At 40.2% G+C, this 25013-nt stretch overlaps 1 protein-coding gene across 3 annotated transcripts in view; it reads left to right on the top strand.

Annotated features, from left to right (window-relative positions):
- The window catches only part of heatr5a (HEAT repeat containing 5a), a 132799-nt gene that overhangs the window by 71185 nt on the left and 36601 nt on the right, over nt 1-25013 (top strand). For 2 of the 3 annotated variants that reach the window (XM_060829038.1, XM_060829039.1), the window contains exons 19-28: nt 434-593; nt 2605-2794; nt 7470-7639; nt 8394-8420; nt 15176-15305; nt 18390-18569; nt 19156-19395; nt 19614-19795; nt 21710-21778; nt 23683-23862. In XM_060829038.1, coding sequence (XP_060685021.1) covers nt 434-593; nt 2605-2794; nt 7470-7639; nt 8394-8420; nt 15176-15305; nt 18390-18569; nt 19156-19395; nt 19614-19795; nt 21710-21778; nt 23683-23862 — 1528 coding nt within the window. The remainder of the gene's footprint in view (nt 1-433; nt 594-2604; nt 2795-7469; nt 7640-8393; nt 8421-15175; nt 15306-18389; nt 18570-19155; nt 19396-19613; nt 19796-21709; nt 21779-23682; nt 23863-25013) is intronic. The other variant, XM_060829040.1, reaches the window with a different exon arrangement.

Raw genomic sequence — 25013 nt, 5'->3', positions numbered from 1 at the left:
GAACAATCTTGATTGCACTAAATCTGTACAAAAAAGCAACTTAACATATTCAATCAGGCACAGAATGTTGCCCAGTTTGTTTGCCAGCAGTAACAAATGTTTATACGTAGCAATCCACTATCTGCATTTCATAGAATATGTTCATCCTTGCACCCTGTTTTGTATTACTTGTGAGGTGCATGGAAAGCATATAATTCCATTATGCTTTTTTTCCACAGCGACATCCTAACCAATCGAGTTGACTTGCCAACTCCTTGGCACCTCTTTCTGTTACTTACATGATTGTGCTTATTTGAAACTTGACATTCTTGCATTTGTCCTGATGAGTGAAAAACCACATTGCTTTGGGCAACATGTATCCTTTTCAGTAGTATTCAAATTCTGTACGACCAACTGACTGTTTTTGGAAACTTTCTTTTTTTCATGACTTCAGGTTAAAGTCTGCCAGAGATGTGATTTCACGAACGGGTCACTCTATGGCCTTAGGCTGCCTTCACAGATATTTGGGTGGAATTGTTTCAAGTCAGCACTTGAATGCTTGTGTCAATATTCTTCACACTTTATCTCAAGACAACACCTCCCCTGAAGTTCAGGTAACATATATCTTTAGAAATGTGAGATTAGGAGGAAATGCTTGTAAATGTGAAAGCATGAAAATTCAGTTTTTTTGAAAAATATCCTTTAGCTTTGTTGCATGAAGAGGTTTGTTACCATAATGTATATTAATCTGAGTTTTGTGCAAATATTTCATCTAATTCATTTCAAAGTTGCATGATGTAAGTGCATGGTCATTTCTGAAATGCTGTTGTTGGATTTCAAGGTATTTGCTTGGGTGCCATGGTACTAAATAGTGAATTGAATTTTAGTTATGTGCGTTATTGTTAGATAAAAATTGTGTTCCTGAATGATGGTTTATAGCACTATTTCAGTAATCAGCATCATGTATAATCGGTATATTTATTTGCATTTGGTTTAGAACTGGATGCAACACTTCTGCTCTGCATGGAAATACTATGATTATGAAAAAATGCTGGCCAGATTGAGAAAGATCTTTCCATGAATGAGCACCCCCTTTGCCACTGCCCACTCTTTGCCCCTCTCTCCCTTGCCCGACTGCCCCTCCCCCATTTTCTCGCCTCTACCCTCCCTCCCTCTCTCGCCTGCCTCCAACCTCCTCTGTCTCTCTATATTGCCTCTACCCCATTGCTGTCTCGCATCCCCCCCTCCCCTCTCTTTCTCACCACCTCGTTCTCCTCTCTCTGCTCCCACTCCCACACCGCTCACACTCCCGCATCACTCTCCCTCTCTCTCTTCCTCCCCCTCCTCTCTCCTTCCCCTCTCCTTCACCCCCTCCCTCTCCGTCCACCCCTCCCTCCCTCTCCGTCCACCCCTCCCTCCCCCTCCCTCTCCTTCGTCCACCCCTCCCTCCCTTTCCTTCGTCCACCCCTCCCTCCCTTTCCTTCGTCCACCCCTCCCTCCCTCTCCTTTGTCCACCCCTCCCTCCCTCTCCTTTGTCCACCCCTCCCTCCCTCTCCTTCGTCCACCCCTCCCTCCTCTCTCTCTCTCTTCACCTCCCCCCTCCCCCCCCCACTTGTCACTTTTTGCACTGCAGATCTTTTAACCTCTCATTTGTCATTTAGAGTTTGTCATTTTGCTCTGGTGACTTAGATGGACTCTTAACTCTTCACTGTATATAGAACAGCTTAATGTTGAGTTCATTGCCTAAACCCCAAGTTTACGCCCAGTGTAAATGTCATTCATCTGTCATTAGTTTCCTGAGCCTTCACACTTCTTGTTCTCCATCAATGACTGCTACCTCATCCTTTCCTTACCTCTCCCTAAGTTGCTCTCCATGGCTAGTTTGTCCTCTCACAAATAAGTCCATCCCTGACCTTCACAGCTAACTGTTCATGGACCACTTTCAGGCTAGCTACAGCTGTCATCAGCTAAGACCAGTCATTTCACTTTGGATTTATCTTGAAGGAAATGAAACCTCTCTGTTTTCAGGCAAAAAAGATCTGCAGCATTAACATATTCTTATAATTAGTCATCAGCCTAGACTAAGTAATTGTTTACCCTGAGCATGTTTCTAGTTTGTGACACATTTGATGTAACTATTCCATTTTAGAAGATGATTTAAATCTTTCATTTAGCCACATTACTTTGCATTTGATTAATTCCAAACCATGAAAAGCATTTCTGCTTCCAAAGTATGCTTGCTTTCAAATTGTAACAGCAGAATGATATAAAATTAACTTACATACATAAGAATGTTTAATATTGAGTCAAATGTATTTGTCTGATTTGAAATAACCTAAGATCCTCAATTCTTAGTGGTACAATACTGAATTGTTGTACAATTGGATGTTCCCTGTTTGGTGTCAAAATGATTACTAATGTCCATTTATTTTCAAAGCTAACTGACAAAGTATAATCCATTACTTTTGGTGTAAGAATGTTTTGTTATTAATGCACAGTTGTGAGTAATATTTCTTTGACCAAGGTTGCTAAATTTATCATGAATGAATGCGAGTAATCCATCAAAAGAAGGAACTTCAGAATGTGTAGTGTAGTTCTAAATACCCTTCTTCACTTCATTTGTAGACCTGGGCACTGCACTCCTTGTCATTGTTAATAGATTCAAGTGGTCCAATGTATAATGCTCATGTGGAATCAAGTCTGTCTCTTGTCTTGCTGCTGTTGTTGACTGTACCTCCTGCTCATACTGAAGTCCATCAAAGTTTGGGTCGTTGTTTGAATGTGCTTATTATCACTTTGGGACCAGAACTGCAAGGTAAAATATTTGAATTAGTTTTTTTAAAAAAACTTGTGTTTAATGAGAATGTTTACCAGAAGTAGAAATTTATTATCCATTCTGTGATAAAACCTTCAACTTTACTTTCTTCTTTGACTGGTTTTATTCAATATATAATCTCCAATAAAGGAGTGTTTTCAGTGGTATTCATAAATATCCCATCACCAGCTCCTTTTGCATTTCTAAAGTAGCTAAATTGTCAAAGTGCCTGTTGACACCCAATTTTGGATGTGTAGGAATTCCCTACCATTTAATTTTTGCTCTAAACCATTATTTATTTTCTAGTTACCCATTTCATTGAAACTTCCAGAAATCTGAGAGGCCTGAATAAATTGAACAGGAAGAAAGTGTTATACTATTAGGCGAGACTAGTACCCGAAGGCACAACCTCCGAGTGAAGGGATGGCTCTTCAGCCAAACGGTGGTGAATCTGTGGAGCTCATTGCCACAGAAGGCTGTGGAGGTCAAGACAAAGATAGCTAGGTTCGTGATTAGTAAGGGGAGCAAAGGCTATGGATACAAGGGAAGAGAATTAGAGTTAGGTTCTCTTGTTACAAGTACTGAAGTACAGGCAGACAGGAGTACAGTGAAATGTTTACAATATTTCATAGCACCATCTTTGAACTCTGTGCTGTTGGCCCCAATCTGTTGCACACCAGCTGTTCAACTGGCTGAAGTCACAAAGCCTGATGATGCTCTCCACCCCCCCGCTGCCACACACACACACACACACACACACACACACACACACACACACACACACACAGTTGCTGTGCCTTTTACACACAAATTGTAACCTGGAGCTGTGGTTCGTGATGCATTCCTTCACGTGGTTGACCAGGTATACCTCCTCTTACTGCCTGTCATTGGCATTTATTCTGAAGATTGACAGACTGATAATCAGTCTGCTGAGGGAGCCAGTTTAACAATCATGTGATTTTGTGAATAATTTGGTTTGACCAAGTTATAAACATACCTTCCTTGGCCATTAAATGCTCGAGTGTACCCTGAGTTTCGGCCTCAGAGACAGGGTCACTGCTCAATCATACATATGGAGGATACAACTGCATTGAATTTGGGGCATAAACAGGCCATTTGACCCAAGCACTCTGTGCTGGTGTTTACAGTCCACACTTATCTCCTTCTCTTTCATCTCCCTAATCGCAGTCTTTTGCAATCCTTTGTATTCTCTTTTCTCTCATTTACTCATCTAGCTTCCTATTAAAACTTAGTTTCAATCACTCCCCATTCCAGGCACTACCACATTCTCACCAATTTCTAAATCAAGAAAATTCTCCGTACTCCATTATTTTAATGTTTTATAACTTCCTTATGTTATGGGCCTGGTTTTGGATTCTTCCCCAAATGGAATCATTGTCTTCTGAACTGACTGCCAAATAAATGGAGGATATTCCCGGAAATACGTCCAGGAAAGTTATTTGGGTGGAACTGAGAAATAAGAAAGGGATGATCACCTTCATTGAGATTGTATTATAGACCCCCTTAATTGTCAGTTGGAAATTGAGAAATAAATTTGTAAGGAGATTTCAGGTAACTGTAAGAGTAATAGGATGGTTAAGGTAAGGGATTTTATCTTTCCAAACACAGACTGGGACTGCCATCGTGTTAAGGGTTTAGATGGAGAGGAATTTGTGAAGAATGTACAAGAAAGTTTTCTGAGTCAGTATGTGGATGGACCTACTGCAAAAGGTGCAAAACTTGACCTACTCTTGGGAACTAAGGCAGGGCAGGTGACTGAGGTGTCAGTGGGGAAGCACTTTGGGGTCAGCGACCATAATTCTATTCGTTTTAAAATAGTGATGGAAAAGGATAGACCAGATATAAAAGTTGAAGTTCTAATTTGGAGAAAGGCCAATTTTGACGGTATTAGGCAAGAACTTTCAAAAGCTGATTGGGTCCAGATGTTCACAGGTAAAGGGATGGCTGGAAAATGGGAAGCCTTCAGAAATGAGAGTCCAGAGAGTGTACATTCCTGTTAGTGTGAAAGGAAAGGCTGGTAGGTGTCGGGAATGCTGGATGACAAGAGAAATTGAGGTTTTCATTAAGAAAAAGCAGGAAGCATATGCCAGGTATAGACAAGAGAGATAAAGGCAGTAGGAGTATACTTAAGAGGGAAGTCAGGAGGGCTAAAAGGGGACATGAGATAGCTTTGGCAAATACGGTTAAGGAGAATCCAAAGAGTTTTTACAAATAATATGTTAAGGACAAAAGGGTAACTAGGGAGTGAATAGGGCCCCTCAAAGATCAGGAAGGCAGCCTTTTGTGGAGTCACAGGAGATGCGGGAGACACTTAATGAGTATTTTGCATCAGTATTTACAGTTGAGAAGGATGTGGAAGATATAGAATGTGAGGAAATAAATTGTGACATCTTGAAAATGTCCCTATTTCAGAAGAGGAAGTGCTGAATGTTTTGAAACACAAGGCTGGATAAATCTCCAAGACCTGCTCAGGTGTACCCTAGAACTCTGTGGGAAGCTAGAGAAATGATTGCGGGGCCTCTTGCAGAGATATTTGTATCATCGATAGTCATAGGTGAGGTGCCAGAAGACTGCAGGTTGGTTAACATGGTACCATTATTTAAGAAAGGTGGTAAGGACAAGCCAGGGAATTATAAACTGGTGATCCTGATGTTCATGGTGGGCAAATTGTTGGAGAGAATCCTGAGGGACAGGATTTACACATATTTGGAAAGAAGCGCTGATCAAGGATAGTCAGCATGCCTTTGTGCATGGAAAACCATGTCTCACGAAGTTGATTAAGTTTTTTTGGGGAAGTAACAAAAAGAATTAATGAGGGCAGAGCGGTAGATGTGATCTGTATGGACTTCAGTATAGCATTCAACAAGGTTCCCCATGGGAGACTGGTTAGCAAGGTGAGATGTGATGGAATGCAGGGAGAGCTAGCCATTTGGATACAGAACTGGGTCAAAGGTAGAAGACAGAGGTGATGGTGGAGGGTTTGTTTTTTTCAGACTGGAGGCCTGTGACCAGTGGTGTTACACAAGGATCGGTGCTGGGTCCACTACTTTTCATCATTTAAATAAATGGTTTGGATAAGAACGTAGGAGGTATAGTTAGTAAGTTTGCAGATGACACCAAAATTGGAGGTGTAGTAGACAGCAAGGAAGGTTACCCCAGATTACAACAGGATCTTGATCAGATGGGCCAATGGGCTGGAGGAGTCGCACATTGAGTTTACTTTCGATAAATGCAAAGTGCTGCATTTTGGGAAAGCAAATCTTAGCAGGGCGTGTACACTTAATGCTGAGGTTTTGGGAGTGTTGGTGAACGAAGAGACCTTGGAGTGCAGGTTCATAGCTCCTTGATAGTGAAGCTTTTGTGTTTGGTAAGCTTTCCTTTATTGGTCAGAATATTGAGTACAGTGGTTGGGAGGTCATGTTGTGGCTATACAGGAGATTGGATGGGTCACTTTTGGAATATTGTGTGCAACTTTGGCCTTCCTATTGGAAGGATGTTGTGAAACATGAAAGGGTTCAGAAAAGATTTACAAGAATGTTGCCAGAGTTGGAGGCTAAGAGCTGTAGGGAGAGGCTGAATAGGCTGAGGCTGTTTTCCCTGGAGCATCGAAGACTGAAGGGTGACCTCATAGAGGTTTATAAAATGGTGCGGAGCATGGATATATCTCTATAACTCTATGACTCTTCCCTCACACTGTGCTAGATCTTGCACTCCTCGCCAGGGATTGATCACTCCTGTGGTGGGCTCCATCTCTCAATCCCTGCACCTCCATTGCTGCCATCTTGCCGCTGACTGCCATCTAGGCTCATTAGCTAAATTGCCGCAAACTGCTAGAGTCCACTCTGGGATCCCAGCTGCTTCTACAATCCAGGCCTCGAAGAATCTGCAGTATGGTCAACTGCCATAGTCCCTAAAATTTACTTTCTAACATTATTAAGGTACTTATTTGACTGGTTTGTCTTTAAATCTTTCCAGAAAGGTGAGAGGGTGTGGTCCATGTACACAACTGTCTCCTATGCATTCTTTGGCATAAACATTAAAATGTTGTAAGGCCAGGACCAAACGCAATAATTATTTCGATGGTAGAGTATTTCCTCTGGTGCTGTTGGGTTGCTTTGAAAATTAGCCATTTGGAGTTACAAACAAACTTCTTTTGCTTTCTCTGATAAAGGTACCTGCCGGTAACTACACAATAAGTCCAATTTGGTGATATAACAGGCTTGTCCAAATTTCTCTATTCAGTCCTCCAATCTTGGTATTGGATAGGAGTCCAATTTAGTTATGACATTGACCTTCTGACAGTCCACACAATCGTTGAGTCCTGTCAGGTTTGGGAACTAACAAAATTGGCGAACTCCACTCACTCTGACTTGGTTCGATGATGTCTTCACTGAGCATTGTATCCACTTCCTCTGGAGCTGTATGACTTTGAGAGGATTAAGCATGTAGGGATGTTGTTTTATCGGAACTGGGAAGTGTGAATGCTGCTTGAGTCTCAGCAGACCATTGGAAAAAGAAACTGATCATGGACAATTTTCCTGCTCTGGTCAATGCTAGAAAATAATATTTTCAGTGTAGGCCGAGTACCTAAGGAATTCAGTACTTGGTGTTCTCCTAATTATAAATAAATAATCTCTGCACATTTAATTCCTAGGTAACAACACATCAGTCCCCTTGTTAAGAACTTCCTGTCTGGTTGGCTGTGCAGTGATGCAGGATAACCTTGATTGTCTTGTGCAAGCACAAGCCATCTCCTGTCTCCAGCAGTTACATATGTTTGCACCACGTCATGTGAACCTTTCCAGCCTTGTTCCGAGTCTCTGTGTAAGTATATCACATGGACATATTTTTTTTTCATTTGGAAGCACAAACTTACATTTCTTAACATTTATAAATCTAATTGTGCTGTTCCCCTTGTCATGACTTAAGCCTTACATCACTTAGTCTATGCTGCTTTTGTTTGTTTGGGCAGCACATGCTTAATTAATGTTGCACAGAGCCAGGTTAACACATCAACTATGAAACAGGAAATTCGACGTTTCGGGCATAAGCCCTGAAACGTCGAATTTCCTGTTCCTTGGATGCTGCCTGACCTGCTGCGCTTTTCCAGCAACACATTTTCAGCTCTGATCTCCAGCATCTGCAGACCTCACTTTCTCCTCTAACACTTCAACTAGCCAAATATGGGGCCCCTGATTAAAACTGGCTTCGACATAGAAAAACTGCATAAAACCCTTGATCCCAAGTTGTTTAAGCTTCATTAATACAATTACTTTATTTGTCAATACAGCATGTTAATGGTCTGAAGGACCCCTTTTCTTTGCATTTTACCACTATCTTGTGATTCCATGGATTGGACTTAGTCAAAAGCATTTGGTACTATGAGTATTACATCTGGCTTTATACAGTGAATTTTTTTTTGTGATGGTGTGCAGGCTCCAGGTAATGAATAAGAGCAGAATGCTTTGTGTAATGTGAAGTACTTGCTCTCAATATTATATTTGGTACCATAGTTTACATTTATGTGTCATAACTTGGGTATTATTATGACAGGTTTGTCATTTGTTCTTTTGTACAGGAGATCTTGTTGGATAATTCAGTTTGGGTAGGTTTTTCCCTCATTGTACCCAATTTCCTTTTATTTCCTGCCTACCACCAAGCCTCCCTATCTCACCACAGCCCCAAATAAGTGTTGGTTTGATGTGTTTAAATGCCTTTTGTTGCACTGGTTTCTTTTTAAAGCTCTGACTTTATTAATCAATCTAACAACTTGGCTGGCATGCAAAATGAATACAAACAAGCTACATGATATAACTACCCTACTGATTTTTTATTTTTAAAAAACCCTTGGCTATTGCTTTATTTGATTTCATTTTCTAATATACTTTCCTATTTGACGAGCACCTGCAGGCTGCAAAAAGATGACCGTAGCCAGCACAGATTAATACTACAAATGGTTTGGCTTTTTTTATTATTATTTGCTTGATTATGCAAGAAGCTCCCCAGAACCTTGAGATTATGAGCAGAGTATGTATTCTCATGTTTGCAGATTTCCCTCTTATCCTTCGTTGAATATTTTGCTTGAGTCCTGAAATTAATTGATTTATACGCTTTCAACTGATAACTTGTTGAGGGCAATAGTTACGTGAATTGTAATGCCTTAGTGTTATAGTTTGTTTTACCTGTTTTATTATACTTGGTATTCCTCCATCAGTACAGGTAAGTGCACTATTAAATGCATATGCATTGGTTTTATAATAAAAAAGCCTGTTCTCGTTTCAAATATTTTAAAAAAACATGCTTATGATGATGATAAGCTTTAAATAACCTTGTGAGCAACTTCAAATGAACCATTTTAATTTAAATTCTAGTAGAAATAACTTTCTACTTAAAGGGTAAATATCATTTTAATAAGATGGAGCATTATTGCAGCAACATTAATCAGTCTAAGCAAAAAGAACAAAAGAATTGCTTTGCCACAGATTAATTGTTAGATAATCGTATATGTTCTTATTGCTTTTGCTAAATTTATTTCCCTTTCTGTACTTGTTCTGACTTAAAAACATTTTTCTATTTCTTTCTGAATCCTTAAATCTCATTGGCTCAGGAAATAGGCTGATGACCCCATTCATCATCAATACATCCTTGAATCCTTTATTATAAATTTGTACTTCCAACATCTTGCAGCGCAAAGCATTTTTGGCATCAAGGATAAAGATGACTGGTCATACTATGCAGTGCTCCATTCTGGCAAAACCTGCTCCATAGAATTTGCCTGTTCATATTGGATTTCTAAATAACCTCCTTTGAAATAACCTTTGCCATAGTATTTAAATTTGTCTGGCTAGCATATTTGCACAGTCAATTCATAGGTATGTAGGCACTTTCATAAGAATGGTAGTTACAATATTTGCATTGAGGAATGGATTTAGGCTTAATAGATTGGGGGTTTGAATAAAAGAATTACTGTGTGGGATGTAGTTTTTCTTTTTGAATGCTTTTCTGAAATGAAATTCGTCTGTGTGATGTAACGCATCGAATTAGCAAACAGTTGATTCTCAGTTAGCTTTTTCTTCTGTATTGTGTTTTACTCCCAAGCTTGTTACTTATATTCTTTTATAAGATACACAATTTTTTTTCTGTAAACCGTGAACTACATTTCAAAAGCTACATCTATTTGTATTATGTTTGTATATTCTTGACGAACAAGAGGGTGAAAGATTATCGTTGGTAGGCAGGAGTGTGGAGCTCTCAAAGCAGCCGTGATTTTAATGCATGCTGAAGTAGGTTGAAAGGATTGGGTGGCCAACCACTCCTAATTTGTATATTTGCATGATATACAGGAACATTGAAAATTGGAACAAGTTTAGACCATTTGGTCCCTCGTGCCTGCTCCACTATTCAATTAGATCATGATTTCTGTTTTGGCTATTGTTTCTCAGTATGTCCATATTTCTTAAACAGATTTGCGTTCTAGAAACCTGTCACTTTCTGTCTTGAATATACTCAACAACCAAGCCTCCAAAACCACCTCTGTTAGAAAATTCCAAAGGTCTGTCACCCTCAGAGCCTTAATGAGGGGAATTGTCATTCTTGCATCTACCTGTAAAGCTGTATCAGAATTTTGTATGTATCAAAGAGGTCACCTCTTATTATTTAAATCGAAAGAAAACACACCATACCTCCTCAATCTCTCCTCAAAAGACAGACCCATCAACCGAAAGATGTCCGGTGAATCTTTGTGGCACTCCCTTTATTAATGAGACCAAAACTGTACGTAGCACTCCAGGTGCAGTCTCTTACAACTGTAGCATTTTTGTTACTCTTGTCCTTGTCTCCTGTTGCAATAAAGACAAGCATATCTTCTGAATTACGGCTGCACCTTTTATGTAGTTTTCAGTGTCTTATGAAATAGTGCATCCACTGCTCTGTGGACACCAACACTTGCCAAACTCTCATTTAAGAAAAAAAACGTGCATATCTGTACCAAAGTGGATAAATCCATATTTTACGCATTACTTGCTATCTGCTGTGTTCCTGTTTATTTACTTAGCCTGTCTAAAACCCGTTTGCATCCTCCTCTCAACATTTCCACTTAATTTAATGTTGTCAAACTTGAAAATATTGTCTTCGATCCCCACATCCAAATAATCAATATAGATTGTGAATAGTTGAGACCAAAACTCTGATACTTGCATTATGCTGCTTGTTATCTGTCTTGAAATCTGGGAATTACCTGTTAATTCCTACTCTTTCGATCTGTTCACCAAGTCTAACTCCATGCCAGTATATTGCTGACAATGCCATGTGCTCTAATTTTGTTAAAATCCCACATAGGGTTTAGTTATCACATGCCTTCTGTAAATCTAAATATACCACAGTCACTGATTTCTCCATTCCTCTCCCACATCAATCTTTTAAGCAATGCAATTAACTTACTCAACTCCCAATTTGTTTGTGACTTTGGTATTAATCCAGATCCTTTGAGATTCTGCTTTTCAGTTACTTGTACTCTTCAAGAAGAATCTCCTCTTGTCCAATCTGTGTCATTGGTGCCAATGTAGGTGATGACAACTGGATCTTTCTTCTCCCATTGACCGTTCTTCCAGTCCAGGGTAAATGTCTCAAACCTTGGTATTGACAGAACCTTCTGAATTCAGTCTCAGCTGTCCTCTGCAACTGCAATATTCCTATTATCTGCCCCTGCTTAAATGTCTTCCTGTGCCACAATGCCATAGTCAGTTCACTCATCCATCCAGCAGCCTCTGTTTCCATTCATGCAGGCTGCAAAGATCTACAAATCTCCTTCTCTTCCCGATCCCCATTTCTTCCTTACTTGCAGTCATAGCCTCCAGTTCTTAGCCATGAATCAAGTCAGCCCGAAGAGATGTGACTGCCTGCTAGAACCAAACATCTATTAACTTTCCGTTTCTTTGACCTGTCAGAGTGTCTCGGCCCCCAAATGTATGACTGTAAGTCGAAATCTGTCGAGCTGCAGATGCATATTTATGTCTCATCTTGTCTATTCTTTTTATTTAAAGAAGCATTCTACTTTCATTTTAACTGGGGAGTTTCAATCAATAGGAAACACACATCAACCAACCTAGTAAGATTCACTACTATTAGTAAACCGCACAACCACAAATTAAACTTGAGAGTTACTTAAATTACTGGAGTTTGGAAAACTAAAGGAGAAAAATATTCACCAACCAATCAGTTGCCTGTTTTTCTATGACATCACACTTGAAATGTGGTTGGTCTGCTGTGGAGCTCTGGGCTGGACTGATTGGGAGTTGGTGTCTCTATTTCCTTCTGCCTCCTGCTTTATTCAGTGCTCTTCTCCTCTGTTTAATATAAATCCAAATACAAGGTGTGCTGTAGTTGCTCTTCTCAAATGTAAAGACCTTACCTGGTCACTCAAATGCAAATTGGTTGGTAAGAATAATAAGCTTCCTTCCTTGAGATAAATTAGTGAGTCCATTGTTTGTTTTTGTGTTTGATCTGTCAGCTTTCAGCATCTTTGTTTTAGTTCATTGCACAAATTTAAAGAGCATTTAATTCAACTTCTCAACGTTCTACAAAAGAAGTTGAACTGAAACCTATAGGTTTGTTATGATCCTATCTAATATTTTTTGATTGATTGATTAGATTCCCTACAGCGTGGATACAGGCCCTTCGGCCCAACAAGTCCACACCAACCATCCCAAGAGTAACCCACCCTCTGACTAATGCAGCTAATACTCACTATGGGCAATTTAGCATGGCCAGTTCATCTGGTCTGCATATCTTTGGACTGTGGGAGGAAACTGGAGCATCCAGAGAAAACCTATGCAGACACTGGGAGAGTGTGCAAACTCCACACAGTTGCCCAAGGCTTATTACTGAACAAGTTGAATCTGGACAAAAAAGCTGGCTTGATAGATCATTTGGTTTGAATGAGGGCTCTTTCCCTGACATGCAATGCTGCAACAGTAAACTTTATTACATAAAAGGAATGAAAAAAGTCAAATAAATTAAACAATTTACATATAACTCAAGATTTCAAAACACAGTAAAATACGATCCCTTTAAACCTAAGCAGCACTCAGACCAGAGAGAATTCCCTTCTCTATCACATCTATAAACTTAATTTAACTGTGACTTCAACTTCCAGTCTCGAGAATCTACAAGCCTCTGCCTTGTGTCTTCGTACAACTGACCTTAGACTTTCTCATCTTCCAATAATTTCTTCAGGGTTTTAACCAAATGATCCTGGTCTTGAACTTCAAAACTGAATTCCTTACAATGGGTGACATATTCCTTAAAAGTTTAAAACTGCCTTCCATCTGAGGGAACAACTGTCTTAGGAATCCAGCTTCAACCAAGGTTTCTGTAAGCCTGAACTGAAAAAGGCTTTCGTCCAGCTATTTGTGTTACCTCTGGACCAAAAAAATTCCAGACCGTTTGAAATGCTATTTAGGTCATGACTATTTACTTTATTTACTCATAATAGTCACCCAGAAAATAAATCACCACAGCGATAGAAATACTTCTAAGTTAATCCATTAAATCCCCTCTCTCACGCGCTCCCTCTCTCGTGCACGCACACTCTCACACATGTGGCTAAGTCCAAATTCAGAATACCCTAAATAGAAACTAAAATATATATGAATCACAATATCACAATTTCAAGTCAAGTACCATAAATATTATTATTATTTTTACCTAAAGGTCACACGAGATCTATTCTTGGCCCTTTGCAAAGCTGCTGCTTGGAAACATAGTTAGAGACAAAAAAACTTCAGATGGTGGAATCCAATGTAGACAGGCAGGAGGCTGGAAGAACACAGCAAGCCAGGTAGCATAGGAGGTGCAGAAGAGGGGTCCTGAGTCCTGAAGGAGGGTTAGACCTGCAATGTCAACTCTTGCACCTCCTTCTGCTGTCTGGCTTGCAATCTCCTGCTTGTCTTGTGTGGAAACATAGAACAGTACAGCACATTATAGGCCCTTTGGCCCTCGATATTGTGCTGACCTTTTATGTGCCTACTCCAAGATCAGCCTAACCTACATGTCCTTCATTTTACTATCATACATGTGCCTATCCAAGAAGCGTTTAAATGTCCCGAATGTAACTGACTCTACTAGCACCGCAGGCGGCGCATTCCATGTACCCACCATTCTCTGTATAAAGATCTCCCTCTGACACCTCCCCTAAACCTTCCTCCAATCACCTTTTAAATTTATGTCCCCTTGTGATTGACATTTCTGCCCTGGGAAAAAGTGTCTGACTATTTATCTATGCCTCATCATCTTGCACACCTCTGTTAAGTTGCCTCTCCCCCTTCTTCGCTTCAGTGAGAAAAGCCTTAGCTCCCTCAACATTTCTTGGTAAGACATGCCCTCCAATCCAAGCACCATCCTGATAAATTTCCTCTGCACCCTCTCTAAAGCTTCCACATCCTTCCTTCAATGAGGCAATCACAGTTCCAAGTGTGGTCTGTTAGAGTAGATATAGGAAGGAACTTAATTAGTTAAATTTATTTTGGCTGTCCTTTTTCTGTCTTACAGTTGGATTTTGTGCCCAATTTTAATGTTTCATTTGTTGTGTGCAATCATTCCCTTCTAACTTGAAGATATGGTTCTATGATAGCTCTTGACATTTTTGAGCTCAAGTTAAATGCAAAACTTTATTTTTGTGCTATCCATACAAAACAAGTTCTTCCCCTAAATTTCTGGTCTCACGCTTGATATTTTACTTGGTCCTTTGCAAATGATTGGATATGTGTCACACTAATGATCGAGATAAGTCTAAGGTGATGTTTTCTTTCTGGCTTTTCCCTCCTGTACTCACCAGCTGCAAATACCCCAAGTATTCTTATTGAAACAGTGCAAGGCTTCATTCAGTAAATCGATTTCTGGTCCTTAAAAATTTTCAAAGTCTGCTTACTACTGAACAACTCTGATCCATTCCCCTTAAATCTAAAAGTTGACTTAGATTCAGAATTAACAAGATAGAGTATAAAACAACTGTGATCCTAAGCTGTCTAATTATCTGCTTTATTTTGGTAAAAAGCATGGAGATATTCCCTTTGATTAGGATAATGATTTCACTTCTGCTAATCCAATTTATCCTGAACTAAATAAACTGTATCTTAAGTCTTTGTTGGGAATAATAATCGATTTACGTTCTGGTTTTGAATTATGCAAAGATTTCTGTCAAACTGATTTAAGTTATCAGAAGTATAGTATATTCATCACTATAGATTGGGGTTTGTGTGTGTCCAGTATTTTGTTGTACTAATTGAGTAAATGGAGAAAACACATTGCATTATTGCTGTGCAAGGTTGACTGCTTTCATTGTAAAGGGTTGTTCCCTTTCAGGTAAATCTCTGTAGTTCACACCTATTGTTGAGACGTGCTGTGATTGCATGCCTTCGTCAGCTTGCACAGAGGGAAGCTGCTGAGGTATTGGAACATGCCAGGGCTCTTGCCAAAGAATCCAGTAAACTTGGTAAGAAGTTTGATATAGAACTGTAGAAGTTGTGATTTTGTAATGCAGTGAATCTCATTAAAAAATTCTGAAAGCATCAGTTTTTAAACAACTTGCACTTCATATAGTCTACCTTTTAAAGTATTACAAAATGTGAACTCTTCTCACAGAACTGAAAACAATTGGACACTGAATGAGAATGATGAACTTGTTAGATGTGGTTACTGCTGGTGGGATCAAAGAGTCTTTTCATATTCACTGAAATGATGCAAGCATCAGTGGGTTGGGCCAGCATTTGTTGCCCATCCCTTAGTTTCCCTTGAAAAGGTGGTAGGGAACTGCCATTTTAAACCACTGCTGTCCATTTGGTGTAGGTACACCGACAATGCTGTCAGAGAAAGAGTTCTAGGATTTTGACCTAATAAAGGAACCATGAGATATTTCCAAGTTGGGATGCTGAGTGGCTTGGAGGGAAACTTGCAGGTGGTGGTATTCTCATTTATGTGCGATCCTTGTCCTTCTAGATGGCAGCATTCATGGTTTGGGAGGTTCCTGGATGAATTTCTGCAGTGCATCTTGTAGATGTTGCCACTGAGCATTGTATTGCATGGACTGTGAATGTATGTGGATGTGATGTCAAGGTTTTTGAATTATAGATTTATAGAACTCTATAGCAGTGTCCGCACTGGTCAAAAACAACCACCTGAACCCCATAATCCAGCACTTGACTGGTGGTGTTGGAGTGTTATCAGAGTTGCACTCATCTAGACAAATATTCCATTGCATTCCTGATTTGTGTCTTGTAGATGATGAGGCTTTGGGGAGTCAGGAGATGAGTAATTTGTTGCAAGATTCCTAACCTGTGACTTGCTCTTGTTGCCACAATATTTGTATGGATAGTCCAGTTCAGTTTCTGGTCAAAAGTGACGCCCAGAATGTTGATAGTGGGGGATTCATTGATGGCGATACAGAAATTATTGTGGAGTGATGATTGGATTCTTTCTTGTTGCAAGTGGTCATTGCTCACCACTTATGTGGTGTGAATGTAACTTGCCCCCTGTCAGCCCAAGCCTGAATATTATGCAAATCTTGTTGCATTTGAGCATGGATCATTTCAGTGTCTGAGGAGTTGTGAATGATGCTGAACAATGTGCAACCATCAGCAAACATCGCCACATCTAACCTTTATAATAGAAGGAGATAATTGATGAAGCAACTGAAGGGCCCATCAAACTCCCCTGACGAACAGCAGTCGTAATGTGCTAGAGCTGAGATGACTGTTCTCCAACTGCCACAATCATCATCCTTTGTGCCAGGTATGACTGTATCTAGTGGAGAGTTTTCTCCATTTCATTTTTGTTGCTGCCACACCCACTCAAATGCATGCTTGTACCAAGGGTAGTAACTCTCACCTATGACCAGAATGTCCCTGACTGAACCTGAAATGAGAGTCAGTGAGCAGATTATTGTTGTGCAAGTGCTGTTTGATAACACTAGTAATGGCACCTTCCATCATGTTACTGATGACTTACAGTATTCTGGTGGGATGACAATTGATTGTGTTGAATTTGGCCTGCTTTTTGTGTGCAGGGTGCATCTGGGCAATTTTGCACATGATTGGGTCAATGCCAGTGTTATTGCTGGTCTGGAATTACTTTGTTATGGACTCAACAAGTTCTGGAGTACAAGTCTGTCCTATTGCCAGAATGTTGTCAGGGCTGATAGCCCTTACAGAATCCAAAGCATCCAACTTTTTCTTGATGTCATGTGGTTAAATTGAATAGCTGAATACGGTGTCTATGATGCTGGGCCCCTGTGAGGAGGCCAAGATGGGTCACCCACTCAGCATGGTGGATAAAGGTCTGAAGCATCATTAAAAATGTAACAAAGATTTTATAGTATAATACTCCATTGAGGTCAAAGCCAGTGATATTAGATTCTGCTAAACTGAGAAAATCAATATTTTATCCATGTTTTTTCCTAAATCTAGCTTCCTTGCTGTATTACAGTACTCACTGTAAATACTGTTCTAGTGGTGGAGGTAGTTTCTTGAGCAATAATAATTGTTTGCCCAAAGTACTGGCTATAATTTATTACAAGAACTGGTGATGTTTGTACAATTATGTCTATGACTAAAAGTTCATTTTTATTGTTGTGCAAACCAGAAGATTGCTTTAAAGACGTGGCTTCCACTGTTGTATTCTAGAAAACAAGTTGAAAGATACACCTCGAGCAATAATTTGCTGAGCTAAACATGACATACATGTACCCTCAAACCATCAGCCACAATTTTATTTGATGCCTGTTTGTAGGGCCACAAGAGAGACTGGAGTTATTGTCCAGTTCAGTACAATTAGTATGTGCTGAAGGTTTTGATAGTTCTGCTTCATATTTGCAATCGCATGTTAAGGTGCTTAGTTTGCCAACTCCAAGAAAGTTGAAGGAGGCATTCCACCCCATTGGAATTGTTAGTTGCAATGTTCAGCAGAACCACTGGTTTTAGTGCTACGGTCTTTGCAATGCTATGACAACAAATAGAAAATGAAATACTCAGTTTAATAACTCATCACGATAAATAAGTTATTTCAAAAACTATTAAAACTAATCAGTTGTAATGACCTGTTTTGCTTCAGTAATGTATTATTTAGCAGTGGTTAGCACTGCTGCCTCATGGCGCCTGAGACCCGGATTCAATTCCCGACTCAGACGACTGACTGTGTGGAGTTTGCATGTTCTCCCCGTGTCTGCGTGGGTTTCCTCCGGGTGCTCCGGTTTCCTCCCACAGTCCAAAGATGTGCGGGTCAGGTGAATTGGCCATACTAAATTGCCCGTAGTGTTAGGTAAGGGGTAAATGTCGGGGTATGGGTGTGTTGCGCTTCGGCGAGTCGGTGTGGACTTGTTGGGCCGAAGGGCCTATTTCCACACTGTAAGTAATCTAATAAAAAATTTATATTTGGCCAAAATGTCAGGACTACATAGATAACTTATTTCCTTGTAAAACCAGAATAAGGTAACCTAAGTACAGAAAATGAAGTCTTATTGTCTTGGCTGTTTAACAGAAAACATGGCTGTGGACAAGAATGCTGACCATGTCTTTACTTTCAGATGTAAATATTGGTGAAACTGGCTTGGAAGGAGCACTTTTCAGTTTACTTGACAGAGAGTCAGACCAACGACTTTGTCATGACATTCGGGAAACTCTAAGCCATATCCTATCCTCCATGGCTGTTGAAAACCTTTCCCATTGGATAAAGTTATGCAATGAGGTGTTATCTGCCTCAGCTGGTGAGTTAAATCTTTAATGTGTCAAACATGGGAAATTAGGCTTATAGCAGTCTAATATAGAAGCATTTTTTAGTATCTTCTATCTTTCTTGAGTTCGACCTGTTGAGGACCATTTTTGTCTCAGTGAGCAAATAGGTAACATCTTGCCCAAATAAAACTGTAGCCAACCTGTTGAGAGTGAACGTAACATTAGATTTGCAGATCCCAACATAAAGCTTATTCATTTTACCTAGACAGCTTTGCAATGCCTCATACTTTAGAATGTTCTAGTGGGTGAACAAGTTTTAAAAGATTATAATTGAACCAGAATTCTGGGATGGGAGAGACCTTGCAAATTTTCCCTTCTGCAGAAGTGTAACTGTGGTGGTATGCTGAGTTTAAAACCTCAATTTGGGGATTGAGTGTGTGTAAATGGATACCACCACTTCAGTGCAACACTTAGATGTGATTCCATTTACAGTCTGATCAGAAGTTTGTGTTTAAATTTTTACACATATTTTTGCATGATTTACAATTCCTTATTTTCATAAGTCAGTTTATGCAAATGATCTTTTTTGAAAATAATGTATCAATTCTTGTGGTCCAGATTTCACCACCACAGCACCAGTTGACACAACTCAGGAAGAGGAGGAGGATAGACGAGATGATGATTCAATATTTACCTCACGCAAAGATGACCAATTCCAATCAGTCATTAAACCACGGTGGCCTACAAGAGTATTTGCAGCAGAATGTATATGTCGAATTATTACACAATGCGAAAATATAGATGCTGCTCATTTTGATTTGACAATGGCTCAGGAAAGGAAAGAGAAGCTCCCAAAAAGTAAGTGGTTACGAAGGGCCTAAAAAATTAACTTCGCTTTGGGGAAGGGGGTTGGCTGGGGAGAAGAGATATAACTTGTTCAGCTGTTTGTTGAACCTGTGCTCAATTTAAGAGTACAATTACCAAAATGTGAAACTGATGTGGTTCACTTTATTAGATTTGTTCGTACTTTAGATTTAAATATATTATACATACAAACTTTAATATACTATTTGCAGGTGATTTCTTAGTGAACCATCTGGCAGATTTGATTCGCATGGCTTTCATAGCTGCCACAGATCACAGTAACACTCTCCGGCTATCTGGCCTCGAAACACTACTTGTCGTCATCAGGAAATTTGCAAATGTCCCTGAGCCAGAGTTCCCTGGTCATGTAATCCTTGAACAATACCAAGCAAATGTGAGTAAAATAAAGTATGTAGTATTTAGTCAATAATGCTTTACAACCATGGATTATTTTGAAGTAAGATCACTGTTTTGAAGACAAGCAGAACTGGTTTGCACAGTCAAGTCCTGAGTAAACAGATGAGTAAATGAAGAAAATAATTTTGAATATTTGAATGCTCTCTTATTTTTAAAATTAACTGATTGAACAAGAATAGATTTATCAGTTTTGAGGAGATGGACTAGCAAACCTTTGTATTAGTGACCATAAAACCATCATTGATTATCATAAAATCCTGTCTAGTTCACGAATGTTGTTTAGGGAAAAGACCTGTCTGGTCCACATGTGATTCCTGACCTATGATGATGTAGTTGATTCTTAACTGCCATTCAAGCTACTCAGTTCTAGGGCAGTTATGGATGTGCAACAAATGCTAACCTTGTCAGCACCACCCACATCCCGCTGAAAGTAAAATGTATTGAATGGGCAGAAATTCCCTCCAGTTACATTTTGGGAATAATGATGCTGTTGTCTTTGATCCTTAGTCCAAACTCTGTTTCTTAGCTTCCAATTCTGTCTAGAACTGAAAAGTCATTCACGCTGTTGATGCCATAGCTGGCTGTGAGATAAGCAATCAATACCGCCGTGTGGGCGGCACGGTGGCACAGTGGTTAGCACTGCTGCCTCACAGCGCCTGAGACCCGGGTTCAATTCCCGACTCAGGCGACTGACTGTGTGGAGTTTGCACGTTCTCCCCGTGTCTGCGTGGGTTTCCTCCGGGTGCTCCGGTTTCCTCCCACAGTCCAAAGATGTGCGGGTCAGGTGAATTGGCCATGCTAAATTGCCCATAGTGTTAGGTAAGGGGTAAATGTAGGGGTATGAGTGGGTTTCGCTTCGGCGGGTCGGTGTGGACTTGTTGGGCCGAAGGGCCTGTTTCCACACTGTAAGTCTAATCTAATCATAACTGTTGGATCGAGTGAATTCAGTACTGTCCTCCCATACAATCCAGACTAGGCAATCTCTTCATTGTGACCATTCTTGCTTTGAGGAGGGACACTCAAAATCCCAAATGTGACCTCTGTAACTCCATTGGCAGTCCCGGCCCACCATGTATGCACAGTGCCCACTCGTGTCTTTGATGCTTGGCAGTCAAACCTCCTCTATAGACTGACCAACATTCGCTACCAGAAAATCAACTACACAACCAGGTTTGCCAATTTCCTGATACAATTTTAGTTGACCTCAGCACCTGTATACTGTTACCTCCATAACACTCGTAACTAAGCTAAGAGCCTTCCTGACCTGTGTGGTTTAATATCCCACTGAATGGACCTTATATAAAAGTTTGGAATCCAAGACCGATTCATATGCTATATTCCATGCTATAGCATACTCCTATGTTTTCAAATTTGTATTAAAAATTAAGATTCGCAATACTTGAATTAGAAAATTTCAGTAAGGTTGTCAGGTGAATTAAAGAAATAAGTTACGTTGATTCTGTATATGAAGATGATGATAGCATTCTATACTGTCCAGAATTTCTCTATCTTGTCTCAGTTCATCAAGATTTGCAGTTTAAAAAGTTGTTTTGATTCTTTCACCAAAGTCTTGAACAGAATAACTAGAAATTCTATATTTTAAGAAGTACTGTTTGAATAAGCAACTTAATGTAACTGCCTAAAGAATTGTAGGTCTCTTGATAGGCATTCAGCAGTGGGTAAGTGGGTCCTTAAAACTTTGGTCCATTTCAAATGGCAAGGTTGGAAAATTGTTTTTCGAGGAGCTACGGGCATGAGTCTATATTTCATCTTGAATATCTTGGAATATGTAATATTGCACTTCGGTTCTTTCAGGCACCTTTTGCTTTAATTGGTTATTGCTTTCACTGTAATGATATGGCCATGATAAATATTTTAAATTGGCTTTCAGGTGGGAGCAGCACTGAGGCCTGCATTCTCCCCTGACACCCCACCTGATGTTACTGCTAAGGCATGTCAAGTAAGTATTTCACTTTACTTTGCAGAACTAATCTGTCAATGGCTTCATTTTCATCCTAAATGCTTTGTTTTCCCAGTTTTCAGCAGTTTAGATTTGCAACAGACCTTCCTGATCTATTAATATAGTAGAGGAATTTATGTGAAAGCTTTGTTGTTGTTATCGTTTGCCGAGGGGTAGAAAAGTTTTTGGTTTTTGGAGGGGGTTCCCCTGAGTTTTTTTTTGCAAAGGGTGCAGTGCAAAGTTGCAGTTGGGTTTGGGGCAGGATCAATTCTGGGTTGCATTTAGTTTTTTGGGAAGGGGCGGTGCAGGGTGCCATCTGTTTGCACCATGGCACTCAATGTGGCTGAGGAGCGGCTATGCCACCATCGGGAAGGTGCTTGGACTTTCGGTCGTCCTGTTCTGGACCATCGGCTTTAAGCAGCCGGCCACCACAACCTTCGGGGGCTTCCAGTGAGTCGATATAAAACCAAACTTGCACCTCCAGCACCAATGCAGCCCAGCCTGCTCAGTGCACCTATGCACCCCAAGGAGGTAGACGCACGTGTGTGTACACACACACACACACACACACACACACACACACACACACACACACACACACACACACACAATAAAAATGCATTGGCTGTTCACGCCTTGAATGCTTGACTCCGCTCCCAATGTGTGGGGGGGTGCGCTTTTGGCACGCTGGCATTTGAGTATAAAAGCTGGGATACTCTTTGGAGGGGGTAAATATAGGATATGAGGAGAATGGATCTGGGTGGGTTTCTCTTCAGAGAGACCATGTGAACCACTTGTGCCAAATGGCCTGTTTCTGTACTAGGGATTTTGTGATGTAATCTTAGTCACCATTGAGTGTTCCATACTTAACCCTCACTATGCCATAATAAAAAGTACAGCTGAACATAATCCAGTTGCCAGTCCTGCAAGATGAACTGCATCTAGCAAAGATTATCAGTTTTTTCTCAAAAACTACATTGAATTGGTTGATCAATGTTGGCTACATTAGGTAATATTGATAACAGTAGATCATTTGGTGAAGCCAGCATAGCTTCAGATCAGATCTAGAATCTATGCAGAGTTTTAGGTAGCCGATACATTTGGCTGCAGTGCTCCTTTGGTTAGGAATCAGTCAGCAGTGCCTGCCCAGTTACCGTCCCTTTGAGCCTTACCATCAAACACTTAAATATTAAATGGACAGGATCAGGATAGTTCGTCAGCAGTCTTTTTCTACAGCCATTAAATGAGGTTGCAATTGTTGGTCCTTGCTCAGGCATCTCTTTTGAGATAGAGGAAAAATTAAGGGATAAAAAAGTTGAGCTGAAGCTGAAAACGTCACGATCATCTTTATTTTGTGACGGCTGGAATAACAGTCTTTACACTTATCAAATGAATTGTAATGACCTGGTGGGGCTTTCATTTTGAAGAGAATATAAAATATAGTTTCTAATCTACTGTCTAATTTAATTCATTATGCAGGCCTAAATTTCCCAGGACTCATATTTGGTGTCTACTTCTGTATTCCGATAACGTGACCATATGTTCTGAATTAGGTTTGCTAATAAACTAAGTCTTTTCTCTCTGTAGTAGTTTCCAGACCATGGAGCTGTTTAACTGACATCTCAATGCTCAATAAAAGTCAAGTCCTGCAGATGATAGAAATCTGTTTTACCAACAAAGTGTTGAAAAATCCAATGTCACTTCTGAAGAACTGTTTCGAACACAATTTTAAAGAGGCGTATTGGTCTCAAAACAATAACTCTGTATCTTGCTCCACATATATTGCTAGACCTGCTAAGTTTTTGTAGCACTTTGATTGTATCTCAGTGACAAATGTTTGGCATTTCCTGAGCCAGTGCAGTCACTGAGATCAAATTAAAAATTTCTCTTAATTTCTGCCTTAGGTCTGCAGTGCTTGGATTGTAAGTGGAGTTGTAAGTGACCTGAATGATCTTCGCAGAGTACATCAGCTTCTGGCAACATCCCTGAGTAAAGTACAAGCTGGGCAGGAAGCGCAGAATCAACTGTACAATGAGAGTACCTCAACAATGGAGTCTCTAGCTGTACTGAAAGCTTGGGCAGAAGTATGTGATACATTGTGCAAGCTTCAAAATATAGTTCTGGTATTTCTGGTACAAAGTCTGGTTGAAGATTTGTAGCTTGGGTGTCCGTTGTTGTGGTTCTGTTCGCCGAGCTGGAAGTTTTTGCTGCAAACATTTCGTTCCCTGGCTAGGGAACGTCATCAGTGCTATTGGAGCCTCCTGTGAAGTGCTGCTTTGATGTTTCTTCCGGTATTTATAGTGGTTTGTTCTTGCCGCTTCCGGGTGTCAGTTTCAGCTGTAGTGGTTTGTATATGGGGTCCAGGTCCATGTGTCTGTTAATGGAGTTTGTGGATGAATGCCATGCCTCTAGGAATTCCCTGGCTGTTCTCTGTCTGGCTTGTCCTATGATGGTAGCGTTTTCCCAGTCAAATTCATGTTCCTGGTTGTCTTAGTGTATGGCTACTAGGCTACTATAGCTATCCCTAGTAGCCATACACTCAGACAACCAGGAACATGAATTTGACTGGGAAAACACTACCATCATAGGACAAGCCAGACAGAGAACAGCCAGGGAATTCCTAGAGGCATGGCATTCATCCACAAACTCCATTAACAGACACATGGACCTGGACCCCATATACAAACCACTACAGCTGAAACTGACACCCGGAAGCGGCAAGAACATCCATCAACAGACACATCGACCTGGACCCCACATACAAACTACTACAGCTGAAACTGACACCCGGAAGCGGCAAGAACAAACCACTATAAATACCGGAAGAAACATCAAAGCAGCGCTTCACAGGAGGCTCCAATAGCACTGATGATGTTCCCTAGCCAGGGAACGAAACGTTTGCAGCAAAAACTTCCAGCTCGGCGAACAGAACCACAACATTTCTGGTACACTTCATTCATTTTTGAAGGTGTCGCAATCTGACTCAATTCATCATGAAGTTTGCCAATAAAATGGAGGAATATTGTGCAATCAGATTCTAAAAACCTAATATTCGAGAAGTGATTTACCATGACTTTGGCAGCATCATTCTTCTTGATAAAGAATTCTGCAAAGTATTTATTTCATACCTTCAGCTAAATGTCTGCTTGCAATTGTAAGTAACCCTTTTTAATCCCTCATCTACTTCACTCCAGACTTTACTACTCTTTTGCTTACATTTCCATAGCAAGCTCAC

The sequence above is a fragment of the Hemiscyllium ocellatum genome, chromosome 8 (genome assembly GCF_020745735.1).
Source record: "Hemiscyllium ocellatum isolate sHemOce1 chromosome 8, sHemOce1.pat.X.cur, whole genome shotgun sequence".
NCBI lineage: Eukaryota > Metazoa > Chordata > Chondrichthyes > Orectolobiformes > Hemiscylliidae > Hemiscyllium > Hemiscyllium ocellatum.
This window is presented reverse-complemented; position numbering and strand designations above follow the sequence as displayed.